Here is a 21,017-nt window from a genome sequence, read left to right as displayed (position 1 = left end):
AGCGGAAGAGTCCATCAATCTATTCGTGGAGGAAATACAGAAAATTACATTTTTATTATTATATATAAATGTAAAGTTATTGTAACTGTTAACGTATTATACATGGCGCTTGTGTACCGGTCTGTACTACATTCATTCTACTTCCTCAGCACATACATTTGGTCAGCGAAATGCTTCATCATTTAGTGAAATTATGAGAGATATTGAAATCAATTTAGGAGCAGGATTACGATGTATAAAAATATATCTTGAGATCGCTGGTACCATCGTATCATCTTAGGCCGGTATTCATAGTCGGTTCTTATTTTAAGATCGTCTTAAGATGCTAATACGGCCCTCTGATTGGCTTATGACATCTTAAGACTGTACTTAAGACAATCTCAAATATAAGAATCGACTATGAATACCAGCTTTAGAGATATGATTTCTTTCATGATTTTGCCAATTGCCGTTGCTGATCGGCAACAGTGGTCTCTCATGCACGGAATGGTTGGCGCGAGACTGATTCGGACCTCCAGACGATCTCGTTGATACAGCAGCATTGCTAGACCGACGCATGCGTGGGCGTCAGTTCCCATGGAAACCAGGGAACACGAGACACCGCGTGTGAATGCGTATTGATTACTCTCGCTCCGTTCCGCGATCTCCTGTATCTTCTCCGGGCCACCCCGGCCCCGTTCCTCTCTCTCTTTCTGTGTCCCATCCTGTTCCCACTCGGGAATACCCCCGTCCTAACGAGTGGCGGCCACCCCCCTCTTTTCTTTAAATTAGGCCCCTAATGTCCCGTCCCCAGCATCCACGGAATAGAATCGAGTTCTCTCTTTCATCGTAACTTGCCGGCCCTCGCGGGGGTCGTCGGTTCCGCTTAAATTAATGCTCGCGTCTCGTTCCGCTTTCTGCGGTTGATCGAATATCCGTACTCGACACAATTGTCGATGTACACGCGCTTTTCCGTCATGCTCGAACGCTCGCGTGTAGAGGGTCGAGGAAACGCCCCTCTTTCTGTTTCAAATTTGGAATGTTTCTCAGGATTGTACAGTTTAGGATTATTTAGTTCTCAGAATTAAGAAATAACGAATTAACCAATAAAACGATAATTGATTAGCAATCAACTTGGCTATTACCTACGATCGTCGTAACGATAATTATAAACGTTGAAAAGGTGACACAAATAGAATCTGTACTATTATCGTCGTTTTACAAGGACATCTCCGACATTCTGAACCGAGGATTTTTTCACTGTTTCAAATTTCGTAGTACAAGGTATAACAAGGACTAAAACATTGTTGGTGTATTCGCATAATTTCAGTCATTGGTCACACTAGCGGCTTCCACGGCGGAACAGATTGTCCTATTCACATTTCGCAATGGCGAAATTCGTTAAAGGAATGAAACAGAGAGAAATTGAAAATCGTCAATCTGACGAAATATTTCGGATCTAGTGGTTCTTTATTTACTTGTTCTCAAATTTGTTTCTCGTGGACCAGATTTCTCGTCGTACAGATCGTCTCAATTTTCTCTCGTTCTGTCGCAAAGTATATCAGAGATTAAAAGAAATTGAGATTACATATTAAATTTTCACCGACAGAAAGAGAAGTAGACTTTCGTGATGCGGAAAGGGCAAGAACCGTAGCGAATATAAAGGGAAAGTAAAAAAAAACGGAAGAAGAATTATTCGAATTTTATAATATATTTCCGCAAAAATAAAATTAATTGGGTATTCATTATAAGAGAGAAAGTTGACTGAATTGAATGGGTTTCTTAAAGGATCAAAACGAAGCGTAAGGTGTTATAACTCGAGGCGCGAGGTAGATGGTGTAATCCCGTCTCACGAATCTGTCGAATTTCGCAAGCGCAAATGATGAAAACAATAACGATGGGAAATCTTAATTAATGTGTTGGCGTGACAATTGTTGACTCATTCGCGACACTTTTATTTTCGCTCCTCTACTACTTGACGTTTGGTCACACTTTGTGACTTCAGGGACGCAGCCATTATGGTATTATTTTATGTAAAAATTACATGTTCTGCAATCACTTATGTTATGCAGCAAGAATAAGAGTAGAAATTATCAAATTGTTAGTCAGAATAAATACCTCATTATTTCATTTTGTTTCTAATTGCTGTAATAAATATTTATAATTATTGTAATCTATTCGCAGACACTTTTATATTATTACCTATTTTTATATAGTACTCATTAAAGTTCATTAAATATGAAGCTTTACTACTATTATTATTATTATTTATTGCATAACGTCCGTTTATTATAAATAGTAGTTATCTATAAAAATAATGTTGTTTTTTTTTAACTTAAATATGAAATAAATAAGTAGTGTATATAATACGTACGTACACTGAAAAATCCATTTAGTTGAATCAATTAATTTCTTGTTCGGATATGGGCAAACAAATTCTTGGTTGATGCAATAAAATAATTTAGTTGGACCAACCATTTGGTTATTGTAACATTTTACTTATTTCTAATAAACATTGACATCTGATAAAATTGTTTATCGGAAACAAATAAAATATTACAATAACTAAATGCTTTGCTTCAACTAAATGGGTTTCTCAGTGGATACAAATATATAAATAAAACCTGCCAAAGTAATAGACTTCTATAAAGTTTTCGAGTAAAACCCATTACTAAAAAAAAAATATTAAAAAATGTAGAGATTGGAAAAACGTAGAGAGAAGAACTTCTGCTTTGTTATATTTTGTAGATTTTACCGCAGGAAAGTTTTGAATTCGTCCCTGAGGGGTGAATACGCGACAGCATCCCATGCATGACCACTATATAAATAGGTGAAACTTGAGAAATTAGAGAGCCACTTTTGTGTTAGAACGAATGCTCGTCGGACTTCTTGCAACATCGGAACTACTCGCGTATAGTATACTTGATACTCGATATCCGGAACATTCTGAACTCGGACAGCAAATGAAATGCTCGCGACAATGACGCACGTTCTAATTCTCTCTGTCATCTTCGGTGTTTGTTGTACGTTAGCGGAAAAAAGTGATAATAAGACGACGATCGAAAATTCAAAGAACCTCTCCAATTCGAAAGACAAATTCTTGGCAAATGCCATTCGTGGTAAAAACTTGTCGGAGCTTGCTCTGGATAACATCGACGACGAAGAAACAAAAAAAACGGACAAGAAACCGAGAACTGTTTTACATCGCGACTCGAGTCTCGAAAGAGATAAGTCAATATATTTTCGATTTGATCGTAGTTTTTCTTCTTAAACGTTAATCTTAAATTTAAAACGTGACAATAAAAAAAATTTAATGACAGCTCGTCAACAACTCGGATTATTCGGAATATTTTTATTTGCAAGTTCCAGTTGCTGTAGCTCTAAATACAGTTCCAGCGAATTGGCACGACCGGATTATAATTACAACAGGATTCCTTCAGAGGCCGGACGGTATTCTTCCCAATATAGCGAGCGTCAACCCATTGATAGGTAATGATAAAAGTTATCTTTCACATATGGAAATATTTTAGGAAACGCAAAGTTTCCTTTCAGATACGGATGGCAAACGCAAGGTCGGCCCCCAGGTTCCATCGGAAACGATAGGCCCGGTGGAGGAAGCGGAAATGGAGTCTACGCAGGAAGTCAGTTGGGAGACAGGTAAATTTACCCAACTTCCCGCGATCATAAATTTCCCGCTAATCTCCATCGCCTTCTGTATTAACTCAAAAAAGACTTGAAAGAAAGAGGGAGAGACAGGGACAGAAAAACGTCTCTTTGTTGAATTAAAAAATCGTACGCGAAAGGTCACGAATGTTTAAAAAAATTTTTTAATTTGTGAAAAAGGAAGAAGACTTCCAACGTTAATTGCATTTATACATTATAATCGCATTTTATGCATCAATTTTTATGAAAACAAAAGGTATGGACCACGTCCAGCAAGTGAAACTGCTAATAGACCCATCACTTTGGGATATGGCTCGGGAAACAATGGAGGATACAACTCGGGAAATAATGGAGGATACAACTCGGGAAACGGTGGAGGATACGGCTACGTCGTTAGTGGTTATGGAGGCTATGGTAGACCAACTGGACATGGAGGTTCGATTAACACCTATGGGATTTCGGGAACATTGGCCGATGGTGACGAATTCGGCCCAAATGATGCGAGTTATCCGGATGCAAGCACGCCACAAGGAAATATTCAAGCACAAAAGGTGTATATTAGGAGAGGATGAACATTTTTCACCTAAAAATAGAAACGATCGAATAAATAAATAAAGAATTATTTTTATTCATTAAGGCAATAGCGTTAAAGGCTTTAGCAGGCGTTGCATTGATTGGGGCAGCAGCGGCGTTAGCTTCAAACCCTGTTCTTCTGCCAATTGGCTTTGTGTCTGGTAGAAGAAAAAGATCAGAGACTTTCACGGAGGAAGAGCCAGCCAACTTCCAAATGGATTACATTTTGTACATGTTGAGGGAAAATTTAGCTAAGGTACGTAATAATCTCTCTTCACGCAAAAATTTTGGTAAGTCTTGATGAAAATGATTCTTGTAATGTGTTGTTAAAAATTTTTTATTATTTTTAATTTGTGAAGATTAAAAAAAATATCTTAAACTTCAGATTTTATAATTTTTTTAAGTTATAGAATGAAAAACCTTAGAAAGGATATAGAATTTCTAAAGTGTTCCTATCTGTAGAAAAAAATGTAATAAATTTTCTAAAAAGTTATAAAATTATTTATAGAAATTATGAAAAATTTTTAAATGTGTATATAGAAATTCTGAAAAATTATACAATTAATTTTAAGAAGAATTTGTTACCGAGGAAGTGCTGTTTTTTTTTATGGACAGATACAAAAAGAGGGTTCAAGCAGCAGACTTGTGATCTCTCCAAGGTGTGTCGCCAGGTTAACTTGCGAAATTCAAAAGGATTACTTGTCCGATGTCGGAAAAGACGTCGAGATTTTGAACAATCGGAAATATCATCTTACCAATCTGTATGCAAATTTTCTCAATATCTAAGTATTTCGCGATACAAATTTAATCGATTAACTTACATTCTTGCAGAATACGAAACAATGTACTTAGTACCAGTACGGTGAGCACATCCGTAAAAGACTTGATCAAGCTCGCTGTCGGCGTAGCATCGAAAAATGAAAGCTGCGACGTGTTTACTTGTAATTACATAAGGAAAGCTTATAAGTAAGACTTGTTGTAATCACACAATTTTATTATCACTCATCCAACTGTTTGATAAAGGAGAATGCACGCACCCAAAAAATAAAATCTGTTATATAATCATATAGTATAGCAGTTTAAGAATCTGAAGCGACTTCGATCAAATTAATTTCCGATTAATTTAACTATTTTATTAATGCCCCAGTTCCGATCAATGTAGTTTAATTTTAATCTTGGTTTAATTAACTCTTCGAAGAATTAAAAAAAGATGAAGAGTAAGTTGAACCGAGATTAAAATTTACCTACATTGATAAAAACAGGCATAATTAATACGAATAAAATTATTAATTAATAGAATTATATTTAATGTATCAAAAAAAAAAGATTAAAACAACGAACTATACATCATATATTAAAGATTTTCTTCAGTGATTCTTGCCTATTTTAATGTAAATTATTTTTATGATCTTGGCTTAATTTATTCTTTATTCTTTTTTAATTCTTAAGACAATATTCATAATCCATTCTTATTTTAAAATCGTCTTAATAAAATACTAATACAGCTCTCTGATTGGTTCATGATATCTTAAGATTGTACATAAGATAGTCTTAAATATAAGAATTAATGACTATAAATCTTGAATTGACTATAAATCCTGACTACTCGTTTCTATCAATGCAGATTAACTTTTATTTTTGTTACCTACTTTTCATTTTTTCTATTTCTAAAAATCAGAAAAAAATAATGAAGAGAGTAAATTAAACCGAGATTAAAGGTAATCTACATTGGTAGAAATGGACATTAGAACTAGGAAAAGGTGAAAAGTAAGTTAAATCAGGATTAGAGTTAATCTATATTGGTAAGAATAGGTATTTATTTTGGTTAAATTAATCGTCGATTGAGTTAATCGCAGTTTGGTCGAAGCTGCGATTAACTATCCCTAAAACTGGTTTCGACCTTCCCTCCATGAATCGTTTCGCGCGAGGTGGCGCTTCAATACTTCATCTGCCGTCTGGCAGTTCTGGCACGCACGTGACGTTGCACAGAAAAAAACAAAGTATAACTGACGTGTCCTAATAAGAGGCAACGTGGCAACGCGACAGTGTTCGCTGTGTTTGAAGTTTCTATCCTCGTGTTCTCGCTTTGCTTCTTGTACATTTCCGTCGTTACAATGTCGATATAAAGAGAAAGGTGAAAGACTGAATTTCACATTATAAACTGTCGTTCGACATTTAATTTTTTTTTTTAATTGCAACCGCTGTGACAACAACAAAAGGTTATGTATCCGCGATGATCGCGTCGTCAGCAACGACTCGACGTCGACCAGCGTGAGTGTCACTCGCTCGTTCACCGTCGTTTCTCCGAGAATTTGATCGTCGTCGATGCGATCCCACGTCGCGCGCGTCCATTCGTCCACGATATGCGGTGACAAGCGGAGATTCTAACCTAATCGGTGATTAACCTTGAAAATCACTCTCAGCGGTGCGTGAACGTGGCACGAGCGTGAATATTCGTTGCTGACTCACTCGTATGGATGTTAATATGAGGAGGAAACTTGACAAGGAGGACCGGTCTGCAGAGGATGGCATCGTCGACTCGAGTAGCAGCCAGGAACCCTCTGATTTGCGAGGGGACGAGAAGAATATTGCGATTTTATTCTTCTTGTATCTGCTGCAGGGTATCCCATTGGGATTATGCGGCTCCATCCCTATGCTGTTGCAGAACAGAGGGGTTTCCTATCGACAACAAGTATGTGAAAGCTTTCTTCCATAATTATCCTGCCAGTTATAAGTAAAAAATATGTTAAAGTGCTTTTTGAAAAGAGACACAGTGTACATAGTGAATCATTATATTCTATTATATTGTTGTTTACTGATGTTGGACAAAGATGAAATGATTACACTGTAACATCTCTTGTTAAAAAGCACCTTGAGTGATGTTAAGATATACCTAGATAATTTCCTTGATATTGTTAAAAATTTTTTACTAATGCCATATTGAACATTTATCGTGTAATAATATGTGGAGTGTTCCTAGAAATCATGTTCTTCTTTCCTAGGATTTGTGTTCTTATTTCAAGATTGTAATGTCTTAAGAAGCTAATATAGCTAATTGTGACCAGTATTCATAGTTGATTCTTATGTTTAAGTCTTAAATATCGTCTTAAAATGTTAATCACAGAACTTTATTAGCATCTTAAGACGTTACTTAAAACGGTCTTGAAATAAGAACCAATTATGAATATCGACCTGTCATAGGTTGATGACATTTTAAGACTAGATTTAAAACAGTCTTAAATATAAGAATCAACTATAAATACTGGCCTATGATTGGTTTATAGCACCTTAAAACTTAAGATGAGTTTAAATATCGAATACCAGCAATGTTCTGTTCTTTTATTTCAAATCTTAAGTAATATCTTAACATATACTGCTCTCTGATTGGTTCATCTTAAGTCTGCACTTAAAATAGTCTTAAATATAAGTATCAACTATGAATACCAGTCATATATATATAGTCAATTTTCATATTTGAGACTGTCTTAGATACAGTTTAAAATATCATTTGTATTAGCATCTTAAGACATTACTTAAGATGTCTTAAAATAAGAATGGATTATGAATATCGTCTTTAAAGTGATATTGAATATAAGATTTGGATTTTGAATACTGTGGAACCTATTTGATCAAATATGAAATAAGATGATCAGAATGTATATATTCTGTAAATTAGATTGATTTAATGATAGAAAATTTATACGGAAAATAATCTTTTATATGTTTCTTGTTGACACAGGCAGAATTTAGTTTTGTACAATGGCCATTTTCGTTGAAACTCTTTTGGGCGCCCATAGTAGACTCCATTTTCTCCAAAAAGTTTGGAAGGAGAAAAACTTGGTTGATTCCTACTCAATATTTGATGGGTCTATTCATGCTTCTTTTATCAAATTATGTAGATCATTGGTTGGGAAAGGAACATGAAAAGCCCAATATTGAAATGTTGACTGCATTATTTTTCTCCTTAAACGTACTCGCTGCAACTCAGGATATTGTAGTAGATGGATGGGCACTCACAATGCTTAAAAGGTACTTCTGAAATATCTAAACCTTGTGTACACATGCGTCAGCAATATTTCCAAGCTTGAAGCCTGTTTAATTTTAATTTATTCATCAAGATGCAACGTCGGCTATGCGTCTACCTGCAACAGCGTCGGCCAAACAGCGGGCTACTTTATTGGCTATGTTTTATTTATTTCACTGGAGTCCACTGAATTTTGCAACAGTTACTTGAGGTCGATCCCTTCTGATGAAGGCATACTAACTTTGCCCGGTAAGACGAGCTTAGCAATTGAAAAAATTAATATTTTTATATATTAAATGTATATTTAGGTTGTATATAACGAGTATATTTTATTTTTAGGATTTTTGTATTTTTGGGGTTGGACGTTTATTGTTACAACAACGTTTATTGCGTTATTCAAACATGAAGACAAAGGTAGAATTTCAAAGGGTGAAGAGCTAAACATGGATATTAAGCATGCATACAAGCTGCTATGGGACATAGTTAAATTACCAGCCATAAAGACCACGATTATATTTCTCTTGACTGCAAAGGTTAAATATTATAATTTGCAATTATAATTTGTAGCATAAATTCCGTTATGTTTACTTGATTGTTTAATTTTGCAGATCGGATTTTCTGCATGCGATGCTGTAACCAGTTTAAAGCTTATAGAAGCCGGTTTTCCCAAAGAGAAGTTTGCTTTTATGGCCGTACCCATGATACCGTTACAAATAATTTTACCATTAATAATCTCGAAATATACCGCTGGACCCAGACCTATGGATGTTTATATGAAAGCTATGCCCTATAGGTAATCAATATATAATTTATAGATGACAATAAATTATAAAGATTTTAATTGACTGACAGTTATAAATTTATATGATACAGGTTGGCTTTTGGCTTAATAGCGGCGTTTTTGGTGTGGGTTACACCGTTCATTGTAATGAATGGATATGTTCCAGTTTATTATTTTGTGGTATTGATAGGCTTATACTTTATACATCAGGTAAATATTATACAGAGTATGGATTTCTTTAATCGATGTCCAACTTGGAGTTATTGATTGTATAATGTTTCTCTTATTATACTTTAGATTTCTGCAAGTAGTATGTTTGTGGCATCGATGGCTTTCTTCGCAAAAGTGAGCGATCCGGCAGTTGGCGGAACATACATGACATTACTGAATACTTTATGCAATCTTGGTGGAAATTGGCCTGCCACGGCTGCGCTTTGGTTTGTCGATCCCTTAACATTTAGACAATGCAGTACCGATTATGCAAATGACTGTAGCACAATTACGGAGAGAGAGGTTGGTTGCGACTATCTTTTTTTAAAGTTCTATTATACATAAAGAAATCATTAACATAATTATTTATTGTATTTTCAGCTCTGTGCGAATACCAATAATGGTGTTTGTGTTATGCAACTCGATGGTTATTACATAGAGAGCATTCTCTGCTTAATCATAGGTATCTCCTGGCTTAGATGGGGTCGTAGAAAAATTGATATATTACAAGCGAAATCGATGTCCGCTTGGAAAATTGTACTTACCCGTAACAACAGGTAACATAGCACAGTGTTATAAATTCGTTAACATTGGTACCTGTAAAATTATTAGGAAATTCTCTTCAACTTGCCGTTGCATATACGGTGTATCCACTGTAGTTCCTCTAGATCAGATCGAATTATTAGGATAATTTATTATAATTTATTATAATTTATTATAATATATTTACCCGTAACAATTAACCATTACTGTTTATGCTGGTACCATCAAGAATATCCACATTGAGATGTGTTAAAAGAAATTAATAACTTTGTGATTATTGCACTACAAATTAAGGTATATATAAAGTTTAATTTAGTTTATTGAACGATCGTGTTGATTCACGGATTCCCGTAGGAACTATATGGACACACTATATATTTACCCATATGTGGGGCATATGCATACATCATTTCCTATACATTTACCAAGTGTTCCAGTTTAGAGAATGTGCGCGAGGTGAATCGATAACGATCCATTCGCCTCGGGAGGCAATATCTATTATAAAATATATATAGTACAGGCCCCACGAAGAGAAAACTTAATATAATATCATATAATGTCAAATAAATAACATTCCGTGCATAATTGAAAAGATCTCTCTAATCGTTGTCATCCTTATTTCATTGATTCAAGTTATGATCGAGAATTAATTTAGTGATATTAAAATATTTAAAAAACTTATATAGAATATATAATATATATATTTAACATTAGCAAAATGTTATTTATTATATATCAGGAAATATGTATTATGTGACATACGTTTTTCCGTATATATACATATATATTTGTTATATAAGCATATTTATTTGTCAACGAGTCAAATGTTTTCCGAATACGACGCATCATAACAGAAGCGGTATATATTATTTTTTTACGAGACGTTATTATATGTATCATTTAGATAAAATTTGTATGCGCGCATAAACTTACAATTTGTTATCTCTCTGCGTATTGTTTCAAATAATAATATTTTGCACGGAATACTTACAGATATTTCATAGAAGTTTTGTAAAACAGATGACATGTGCGACGCGTGTTCGCAGTTTCTCTATTGTAAATATATCTAAAAGTATTTTATGCATAATGAACGCATGACGAAATACATATAACGCAGGATGTTAATAAAAATTTTTCATATAAAAAGTTGGAGCTGATGTGTATATGTTTTATTTCAACTTTTTTGTACTCTCCTGACGGCAATATAGTGAAATAAACGCAGTCACAGCCATGAAGATGAAATATCAGGTATGAATACGAGTAATCAGGTATAGTCACTTTAAATATCTCTGCGTTACTCGCGTGAATATTATAACGGTTAATGTGTTACATAAGAACAATATCGTACATTACTATAACGACATTTAATTACACGAGTGTATTACATTTGTATTAACTGTGACAAATTTAAGTTTCCGGTTATACACGACTATTTTATGTACATCTACATGCAAGATTTTGTACCAAGTTTCAGTTATTGAAGAAAGGTGCGGAGAATTACGCCTGAGAAATATTTTTATAAATAAAAATTGGACTTCTAATCGTTTGTTTGTTAATGTTCCTGTTCGAGATCACTTTGTACACGAATCCGCATTTTAATTGCAATAATAATTATCAGTTGCAGAATATATCGCTCATTTGCTGCTATAACGATATAACTTAAAAAACAAAATTTTCCAGACAATTTGAATGTTTTGATCATTAAAATTTTGTAATATTAATTTTAAAATGCAACTTTACAATTTTATAATACTGATTACAAAATTGAACATAGAGGAATAAAATTCTTTTAAAGTATTTTTTTCTCTTTGTTTTTATTCGTTTTTTGTAAATAATTTGAAGATGACAATTTTTAAGATATGTCGTTATTGTAACAAATAAGCGATATATCGCTCTATGTTGCTTTGAAGACTTGCATTGCTAATCTATATTTATCATTTATTTTTACATTAAAAAATATAAACAATTCTTAATAAATAAATTCAACTGGATACTAAACTATACGTCGTTTAAGCATGCCTGTCATCTTGTAGCAGCTTAACGATATTTACCGTTAACACATCAATATTATGTATATTGTTATATGAATACTTTCCATGCGCAACACCATGCGATTATATCCATCATGAACAACACGTGTGTACATAATGCACAAAGATTGTAGATTAATAAAATTAATAAAGAACTATAGATTAATAAACAAAAATACATCACTTAATAGTATCTATTACACATATAATAAATATAATATTCTTGGTATCAATAGAAATCTTTCACGAAGCATGTGTTGCGTCCTAATTATCTCTTTTAGCTTTACGCTGTAAATTGACTGATAAATTAAAAGAACGAGTAATACATATTTTTAACATATATATAAATTATCTTAATTTTAAATGATTGCTGTAAGAATGAGATTCATAAATTCTATATTTTTGTATTAGATCTACCTGTTTCGAAGACAATTCTAGATTCAATTGCACGAACGTGAATTTCTATCAAATTAGAATATAAATTTATTGAAATTATTTATTAAGTTTTAATTTAATTATGATAACAAAATAGCTTTTCGTCATTCTTGCAATGACGAAAAAAAAATTTTTATCGCAGGATTCTTAATCGATACTTATATTGAATCAAGCTACGCGAAATAAGAGAAAATTCGATGAGTTCCCGTGTTTGAATTTGTGCGTAATAAAACATAAAACAGATAAACTAAGACTCTCCAAATTCATACTAGCAACAAGTACTGATAACACATAATGTTTCATAAAACACATCTCTTGCGATAATAATAATAGTCATCTAAAAAACGATAACATTCGTTGATTGAGTTAAGAAGTAAAAATATGAGCTTAAAATATAGGAATTATAAGAACCGCTGTCGTAATTAGTCGAACAAGATAAAGCTAAGTACCAAAAATAGTTTTTGTACCAGACAAAACTTTCTCGAGGAAATTTCAAAATGCATGAGTTAAAAAGTCCTCTAAGGTTATATTTACAAAATATACTCCATAAACTTTGAATTTCAAGCAACATGTAAAGTGGAGCCGCCGAAGTAGAAAATGTGGTGAGTAAACGAAAAATACAGAATAGATTTTATATATAAAATAATATCGTGGCATTTAAGTATAGCCGAGTGCATTAATTATGCATCAACTATATTAAAACGTATTTAAAAAACTTAAAAATTAAACGTGTTGTGCTTTGTATTTCATTGACTGTATTATTTATATATAATTCACATTACATACAATCTTACGGACAGTCTGTCGTTGTTAACTGCTTAAACATTATTTCAGTTTTAAATTTCAAGCTACTTCCACGACTCCACTGGCGAGCTAGATAAGGAAAACAATTGATAAAAATGTATAACTTATTTCTAGTCAACACGTTCCTTGTCATTCAGAATAGGTGCTTTGTCATTCTTCGGACTAACTCGTAACGTAGATCCCCACTTTGTGCCTTTTTCAGCTTCTGAGGTGGCCATTAGAACGGAATATGAGTTTGGAGTAGCGGCGGCTTCTTTACTATAATGAATCCCGTATAGAAAGTAGATTGCCATTCCTGAGAAAGAGCCAAAGAGAAATTATAAAAATTGGAATTCATTAAAATTTATAGTTTTGCATTGAAAATTCATGTCTCATTCATATGACTAATGCATGGTTGTAATCAACATACCGAACGACATCCATACGAAAAATCGTAGCCATGTCATTGACGATAGGTGCATTATCAGGCCCACATTGAAGAGAATGCTTAACGCAGGTATGAAGGGTACCAGCGGCACTCGGAATTTCCCAGTGGGTGGATTTTGCCTGTGAGCGCCAATTAGGAAAAGACCTGCGAACAAGCAACAAACAAATAAAGTTGAGTACAATATTCCTTCTATCATGCCAAAAACCGAAAAAATTGAGACAAGCTTACTCCCAATGGGTAGTGGAAGATAGGTCGCTGCAAAGAGATAATCGCCCAATGTGAACGGGACTGTTACTTCGAATGCTACCATCGTAAAAGCACCGAGGAAGGCGCAGGCTATTGTATAGATAATTAGACAAGCAGTTATGACATGTCGAGTATCGTAATCCTCTAGCCATTCTTCCATCCAGGCGTATCGCGGCTTAAATCTGCCGGATTCTTCGTACAATAGCTATTTGATACAAATGATTCATATTAATAATATTGTCCAGAAAATCTAAGAATTGTCTAGCGTAATGTTATATTATGATGAGATTTATATTATATATTTTGTCGAAGTTTGCATTTTACAAAAACTAAATATTTTGAAATTATATCATACGCCGCAATTGAGGCGTCACAATTTCAATACAGCAATTTTATTAAAGGCACTCGCAGCGCACTCACTTCAGATTTGATAGATGCGATGCTACTGGAGTCTGCTTCCTCCGTAGGTGGCGAGGAGCAACCACTGCTCGGTGTACCGACGTTAGATTGATCGGAAGGTTGTTGGTCGGGCAGATACCTCAGCAAGACAACGCTAAATGCCACGATAGTATACGCGAGCAAAGTTCCGATCGACATAAACTCTACCAGATGCTGGAGATCGAATAGTAAAGCAATTAAGGCACTGAGCAGTCCACTTATGATCAAATTGCACACCGGCACTTGCGTGCGCTCGCTGATACGACCGAGAAAGCCGAATAACAGACCGTCGTTTGCCATGGAGTACATTGTTCTTGGAAGGGAGAACAGAGATCCGAAAAGAGTCGTTGTCATTCCGCAAAGAGCACCCACACTGCACAAAACAATTTTCAATTAGTTATATATTTGAAGAATTTTAATTAAATCAGAAATTAAAATAAAATTGCTCACCTTATTACATATTTAGCCCATGGAATTCCTCTGGATGAAAAAGCTTCCGGGAGAGCGGCGGTAGGATTGATCTCCCAATATGGTACGACCAGAGTCAGAGCGCCGCTGACCAGCATGTATCCAACAGTTACTATCGCCATCGAGAGTATCGTCGCCAAGGGAATACTCCGTCCTGGATCGCGAGCCTCCTCTCCAGAAGTCGCGATCGAATCGAAGCCGACGTAGGCGTAGAAACACGTTGCTGCACCTGAATAATGCGTCAAGGATCTTAATTAACTCCTTTCAGTAATTCAGTCCTTTTAGTTCAAATACACGTGTACAGAGAGAGAGAATAATACATTTTCTTTGTATATATAATTTCTATTACGTTCGTAATTATCGGACAATTACTGGGTAATTAAGTATTTAATAAAGAGATCACAAATCCACCTATATATTTTGCGTTGTATTTGTTTAAGCACAATCTACTCCAGATACCTGTGATTATGCCGCCGAAACCATATGGCAAAAGACCACCGTTCTGGCTGCTCCAGTTCGTAATGTCCGCGTAATAAATACCCAGAACGACGACCAGTGCCATCACCGCGAGATTGATAATGGTCAGGAACGAGTTCACTGTCGCCGAGGTCTTCACTCCTAATCCCAAAAGCATCGCGTAAGCCAGACATAATCCGCTAGCTAGGATATCCGGGATGGTGCCCAGCGGTTCTCCCATGGTCCAGCCACCCATCACGTCGCGAGTATAATTGCTAATCGCACCACCTATCAACGAATCCACATATCCGCTCCAAGCCCTCGCCACAGATGCCGCGCCTAATTAATACGATAAAAAAACTTTTATTAATTATCAATCTGATTTAATTTTTTCTCTTGTTACTAATTACAACAATTTGATATTTTATCTTGAGATAAAAAGAATTCTCATATCTTACGTATTTAGAATTTTTTATATTTAAAATTTATTAATATTTCTGAAAAAATATCTTGAACTTCTTCAGATCTTACAAACTTTTCTTGGAAATTATAAATTGAAAAATTTTAGAATATTTTCAGAATTCACATTAAATAATTTTCTAAAAAATTATAAAATTATACAAAAATTGCGGAAAAATTCTGAAATGTATATAAAAATGTTGAAAAGTTATATAAATAATTCAAAGAATTAAATTTTCCAGGGTGGTTTATCTAATTCATTTTTTCTTTCCTGTTGAGCCTTTAGGTTTTGTACAAGAAACAGGCTCGTACCGATCATATGTTCCAAGATGAGGTTCCATCCTACGATAAAGGCCCAAAATTCGCCGACGGAGACGTAAGTATAGACATACGCGCTACCCGCCTTCGGCACTCGGGCAGCTAACTCGGCGTAACAAAGCGCAGCCAAAACGGAAGCGAAGCCAGCCATAAGAAAGCTAAAGATCACTCCGGGTCCAGCGGTATCGTGCGCAACCGTTCCCGTCAGTACATAAATTCCGGCGCCGACCATATGACCCACACCTGGAAATAGTAGAAATTCGATTTGTTATGCATATATATATATGTAATACTCAACAAAATGTTGGCTGCAATTTGCCTACAAATTGCTGGTAAATTTGATATTCAGCAAATTGTCATCAGCTGTGTTCGTATTAAGCTTGTATTTTGCTAACAAAGCTTGCTAGCAAAATATGAAAGCAAATTGTCGACAAAAATTGAGCAAAGCTTTAGTCAGATTCGATTTTGGTCAGTTAATTCTTGCTGTCAATTTGTTGTTAGATTGTCAGCAAGCTTAATTTGCATAAGTAGTTTTGATATCAATTTATTCTCGTGCAGCAGATTTTGTTTTATATGTATATATATGTACAGAGTATTTTCAAATTCGCGAAGTACAAGACATGATACTTTATGCTAAAACAAACAACTTTTTTCTTTAACGAAATTGCGTCCGATAAATAATTTTTGCACTTATTTGTTGACTTCAACCTGCTCTCCTGCAAAAACTACTTACCGGACGCAATTTTGCTAAAGGAAAAAGTTGTTTTTTGTGCTAAAACGAACAACTTTTTCCTGTAGTAAAATTACATTCGATAAATAATTTTTGCGTTTACTCGTATAACTTTAACTTGCTCTCCTGCCAAAACTACTTGTCAGACGCAATTTTCTACTTTTTCCTGTAGTAAAATTACATTCGATAAATAATTTTTGCGTTTACTCGTACAACTTTAACTTGCTCTCCTGCCAAAACTACTTGTCAGACGCAATTTTGCAAAAGGAAAAAATTGTTTCTCTTAGCGTAAAGTATGACGTCTTGTATTTCGCGGGCGCGAATTTGAAAACACCCTGTATATATTTGCCATCAATTGCTGATATTAAATATAATAGAATCTGCATAAAATTTGGTACCTTCTCGTCGATAAAATTTGTAGTAATTTGACAAAATTTGTTTTCTACAAACTTTAAAAGTACAAGTACAGGACTGTCGCGTAATTAATATTATTAACTTGAGTCGGATGAGTTAATCTCAACTCAAGCATAATTCTTCTATAAAGCACAGCGGCTTTATAATTACTTTTATTAATAGTTCACATAATACCGTTGTCTAACGCGACATATCTCACTCAAGGCCATTATTCCGGACTATTACGCTTATCATCACCGCGATAATGCGCGCGTAATATAATGGCAAGCTGCATACCGCTTGCACATGTCATGTAAAGAGTAACAATAATATGAATATCTTTACATAAAAGTAATAATATAAACAGGCAAATAATAATAAAATGTAAAAGCAATTTAAATACGATGAAGTAAAGGGCATCCAGAAATATTTTCTTTTATAATTAGTCACAAAGTTTATTCGTTCACAAGCTGTAGTTATAAAAATATATTTACCGAGCAACGTGATGTCAAAGGTGGAAAGACACCTCTTCATCGGGGTTTCGAGCAAATCGCCCTCCAGCTTCTTCCGACGACACATCTTGTTGTATAAGCCGGACATAACATGGCCCAGGATCATTCTGCGAACCGACGGCATGATGACGGATCCTGAAACAGGATTCCAATTCCCGGCTTACCGACATTCTACTTAATCGAAGAGAAAAAAAGATTGTCCAGTTACGTTTTTTAAACAAAAAATGTTATCGAATGTATTTTATTTGTCGAGAGAATTTTATATCGAATAAAACGTGCACTGCGCGGAAAATTTCCATTAAGTAAAAATAAAGAAAAATCGATAATTAAAACTCTATGGTGTTCCGATTCAATATGTCACGACGGTGACAAGTAGCACCGTCGAACATGACGCACACACGTATTTCCGCAGCAGACGATCGATAAAAAAAGGCGATCCTGGAGTATCCCAAGGGCACGTCGAGATGCAGCGGAATGTATTCACGGCGTGGCAGAGCGTACTTACGTTGTAATTACACGGACATTCAACGACGAGACCGTCGACTCGGTCGACTACGTGCTACGGCGGATCGTGCAACCACAGTAGATGCTGAAGGGGTCGTATGACTCGCGATATAAAGGATAAGGGATGTTATATTCTTGCGAATGCGCAGTGGATAGCCAATCAAGAACCGGTCCTAGATGTTAAAAAGCAATATTGCTGCTGATATTAATATGGCTAAGAGAACGAGACTAAATGAGAAATTAAAAATAGATCCTAATTAAATAATATATTACTTCTAAATTAAATTTTCTCATTTTTATTAATGACTTAAAAATTCATTAATTCTGGATATATGTATAATATTTGCATAATTTCTTTTTAAATATATTCTTCTATATTTCTACGTTAAGTCTTAATTCATATGCGAGAAATTACATTTTTGTAAATCGACTGAATATCGATAGAATGTATAATCAACAAAGATTAAATAGCATTAATTGGAATTTAAAAAATGTTTGAGATCTTTTTTAAGCAATAGAAAGATTTTATTCGGACCGACAGGAAATTAAAATACTAAGTATAAGCATATTCGGACCTATAACGGTCAAAGCTAGATCTTTTTTGCCTAAATAATTCCCAGTGAATTATCTATATCCTATATATGCATGTATATGATGTAATGATTATGGGAATTATTTAGGCAAAAAAGATTTAGCTTTGACCGTCATAGGCCCGAATATGCTTATACTTAGTATTTTAATCTTTTTTAAGATTTGAAAGTTTAAATCTTGAAAAATTGAACTTACGAAAACCGCCACAGTTTCAAAAAAATATAATTAACAAAAAGAGGACACTAATTAAGATATTAAGAATATAGCATTTTAAAAAATTTGTAGAATTTTAAATCGGTGAAATTAAATTACAAAAATTTAAAGCTTAAAAAATCAAAAGCTTAAATAAACATCAAAAAATATAATTGGATAAAAATATCAATATATCAAACATTATAGTTTTAAAAGTTATATTTATTATATACAAATTCTTTTTCATTATTTGTATCAATACGAATAAAATTAAGACCATTATAAAATCAAATCAGCCACTTCGAATTTGAAGCAAGAATTAGAAAAAATTAATGAATTTTAAATTCCTATAATTATATCCAGAGAATATCTATATAATTAAAGAATATTAATTAAAAACGAAATAATATCGAAATCAATATTCTAAGCATTGTAGCTTCAAAACAGCTTTATTTATTATTATATTTTTCATCGTTTCATCGATGATAGTATATATTATAAATATTTGTATCGTAATATTAGAAATAGTAGAAAGGTTCACAAATATATATTTTTTTAATTGATCATTTTTTATGCTTTATATTATAGTATCGTTTTATTTTTATATTGTACATATATTAAATATAATCTATCAATATTTCCATCTTCCTTTATATAAATTTACGCTCACAATTAATTCTTTTTAATAAAACATAATTTTAATAATATTTTTTAATAGTAAAATGTTTAATATTAATAATAAGATGAAGATATAATTATATAAGATATTGATAACAACATTAATAATAAGATGTTTAATATTTGGTAACAAAATGATAATCATGCAATACGTAATATACGAATATTGACCGATTTATTAGTAGTTTTCTTAATATTTTAAATAATGTCTAATAATTAATATGCTGTAATAATCTTAAAATACTAATACACAGCCCTCTGTTGGTTCACGACATCTTAAAACGATCCTACATGTATATAAGATCCGATTTTGAGATACAATATGCATCATACGCACGCTCGGAGTAAGATGTACGTATCGCACGCCTACAGATTTACTCCGATATCGAAATGCATTTTAAAAAACAGAACTATGACAATAATTATGAAAACGCTGCATCTTTAATTTATTTATTATCCTATCCTTCCACCATGATCCTATCTATCATATTCTGCGATCGTAAATTTCGTGCAAACAAACGTAACAGGAATTGAACAGCTCAACTAAATAATTATCATTTTTTTAAATTAAACCATAATATTACGATCCCAGGATTGATATCCACGATCATCCACGATCTATGGTAAGCCATGGTGGTCAGAAAGACGACCAATTTCTTCATCCCTTCTCCTCCGTATCATATATAAAAGAACAAGGTTCAGTAGATAAGAGCGACGATATTGACCAATATCAGCGACTCTCATGCGAGAACATGTCTCAGTTGATTTTAATCCAATGCTAAACGTGAAAATCTAAAGTTGCCTTTCATTAGTTTCATTCGCGCCATTCGGCATTTGGAGTTCGGAGTACGTTTCAATATGTTGGTTTCTCGACGATTCTGCGGATAAGGTTAGAACACGAACTAACGAACATCAGTGATCAGGCTGACGCCGTTGCGACGTAATACTGTTCGTCGGAGAAAGTAGTAAAATCATTTCGTCGTTTTTCCTGCAAGATGGGGACGAGAATTTCCACTGGAAACTGATTCACAGAGATTTGCTTTCGTTATTAAAAAGCAAATCTCATTTAGCCGCGCACGAATCTCAAGCGTGTTGATGACAACGTAACATTTGTGGACGATGGACGGAGAGGATTCCGTAGACGTAGATGTAGACGAGGTCATAGATGTGGACCCGCGGGAGCTGCAAGAGACTCTCCAGACGTACAGGAAGCTCGCGGACGATTTTGCGAACCATGACACGATTCTGAAGGTGAATACTCCAATTCATGAAAATGAAGCAAGATAGATCCCAGACAGCCAATTCTATTGAAAATCTTATAAAGTGTCTTATAAATTTCTTCAGAATGCCAGTGGAAATATAACATAATGATAATCAATTAACAAAATACTGCACTATCAAATGTATTTGCTAATCTAAATTTTTTGTACTTTTATACATCTAAATTCAATTTTAATTCTACTGTGTTCTCTTTATACATATAAAAATTTTGAATCATTAAACATTACTGTTAAGTCCAATATCTAAAAGATTAGGAAGTAAGATTAAAACTTACTCTTCTCC

General features: G+C 33.9%; 4 protein-coding genes across 4 annotated transcripts in view; 3 read left to right on the top strand and 1 right to left on the bottom strand.

The window, feature by feature from the left end:
- The first annotated feature begins 2,848 nt into the window (after positions 1 to 2,848).
- Positions 2,849 to 5,352, top strand: LOC108765665 (uncharacterized). The gene is made up of 7 exons (XM_018514485.1): positions 2,849 to 3,206; positions 3,342 to 3,468; positions 3,532 to 3,636; positions 3,899 to 4,193; positions 4,280 to 4,471; positions 4,831 to 4,976; positions 5,047 to 5,352. The coding sequence occupies exons 1-7, from the start codon at positions 2,948 to 2,950 to the stop codon at positions 5,183 to 5,185; spliced, it is 1,263 nt and encodes a 420-aa protein (XP_018369987.1). The 5' UTR covers positions 2,849 to 2,947; the 3' UTR covers positions 5,186 to 5,352.
- An 877-nt stretch (positions 5,353 to 6,229) lies between these two features.
- LOC108765662 (acetyl-coenzyme A transporter 1) lies at positions 6,230 to 10,400 on the top strand. The gene is made up of 8 exons (XM_018514478.1): positions 6,230 to 6,907; positions 7,955 to 8,244; positions 8,334 to 8,488; positions 8,579 to 8,772; positions 8,848 to 9,032; positions 9,113 to 9,230; positions 9,318 to 9,533; positions 9,612 to 10,400. Exons 1-8 carry the CDS (start codon positions 6,689 to 6,691, stop codon positions 9,789 to 9,791), a joined length of 1,557 nt encoding a protein of 518 aa, XP_018369980.1. The 5' UTR covers positions 6,230 to 6,688; the 3' UTR covers positions 9,792 to 10,400.
- A 2,575-nt stretch (positions 10,401 to 12,975) lies between these two features.
- LOC108765661 (cationic amino acid transporter 4) lies at positions 12,976 to 18,088 on the bottom strand. Its single transcript, XM_018514477.1, has 9 exons — positions 17,995 to 18,088; positions 17,472 to 17,624; positions 15,849 to 16,097; positions 15,081 to 15,416; positions 14,604 to 14,850; positions 14,136 to 14,526; positions 13,698 to 13,920; positions 13,452 to 13,613; positions 12,976 to 13,337 (listed from the first exon to the last, which is right to left on the bottom strand). The coding sequence occupies exons 2-9, from the start codon at positions 17,611 to 17,613 to the stop codon at positions 13,153 to 13,155; spliced, it is 1,935 nt and encodes a 644-aa protein (XP_018369979.1). The 5' UTR covers positions 17,614 to 17,624; positions 17,995 to 18,088; the 3' UTR covers positions 12,976 to 13,152.
- A 2,057-nt stretch (positions 18,089 to 20,145) lies between these two features.
- Positions 20,146 to 21,017, top strand: part of LOC108765672 (armadillo repeat-containing protein 1) — a 2,227-nt gene continuing 1,355 nt past the window's right edge. The window contains exon 1 of the mRNA XM_018514494.1: positions 20,146 to 20,705. Within this exon, the coding sequence (XP_018369996.1) occupies positions 20,574 to 20,705 (132 nt within the window). The 5' untranslated portion in view covers positions 20,146 to 20,573. The remainder of the gene's footprint in view (positions 20,706 to 21,017) is intronic.

The sequence above is a fragment of the Trachymyrmex cornetzi genome, unplaced genomic scaffold (genome assembly GCF_001594075.2).
Source record: "Trachymyrmex cornetzi isolate Tcor2-1 unplaced genomic scaffold, Tcor1.1 scaffold509, whole genome shotgun sequence".
Classification (NCBI taxonomy): Eukaryota; Metazoa; Arthropoda; class Insecta; order Hymenoptera; family Formicidae; genus Trachymyrmex; species Trachymyrmex cornetzi.
The sequence above is the reverse complement of the archived record's forward strand: the minus strand, read 5'-3'. Positions and strand labels throughout refer to the sequence as shown.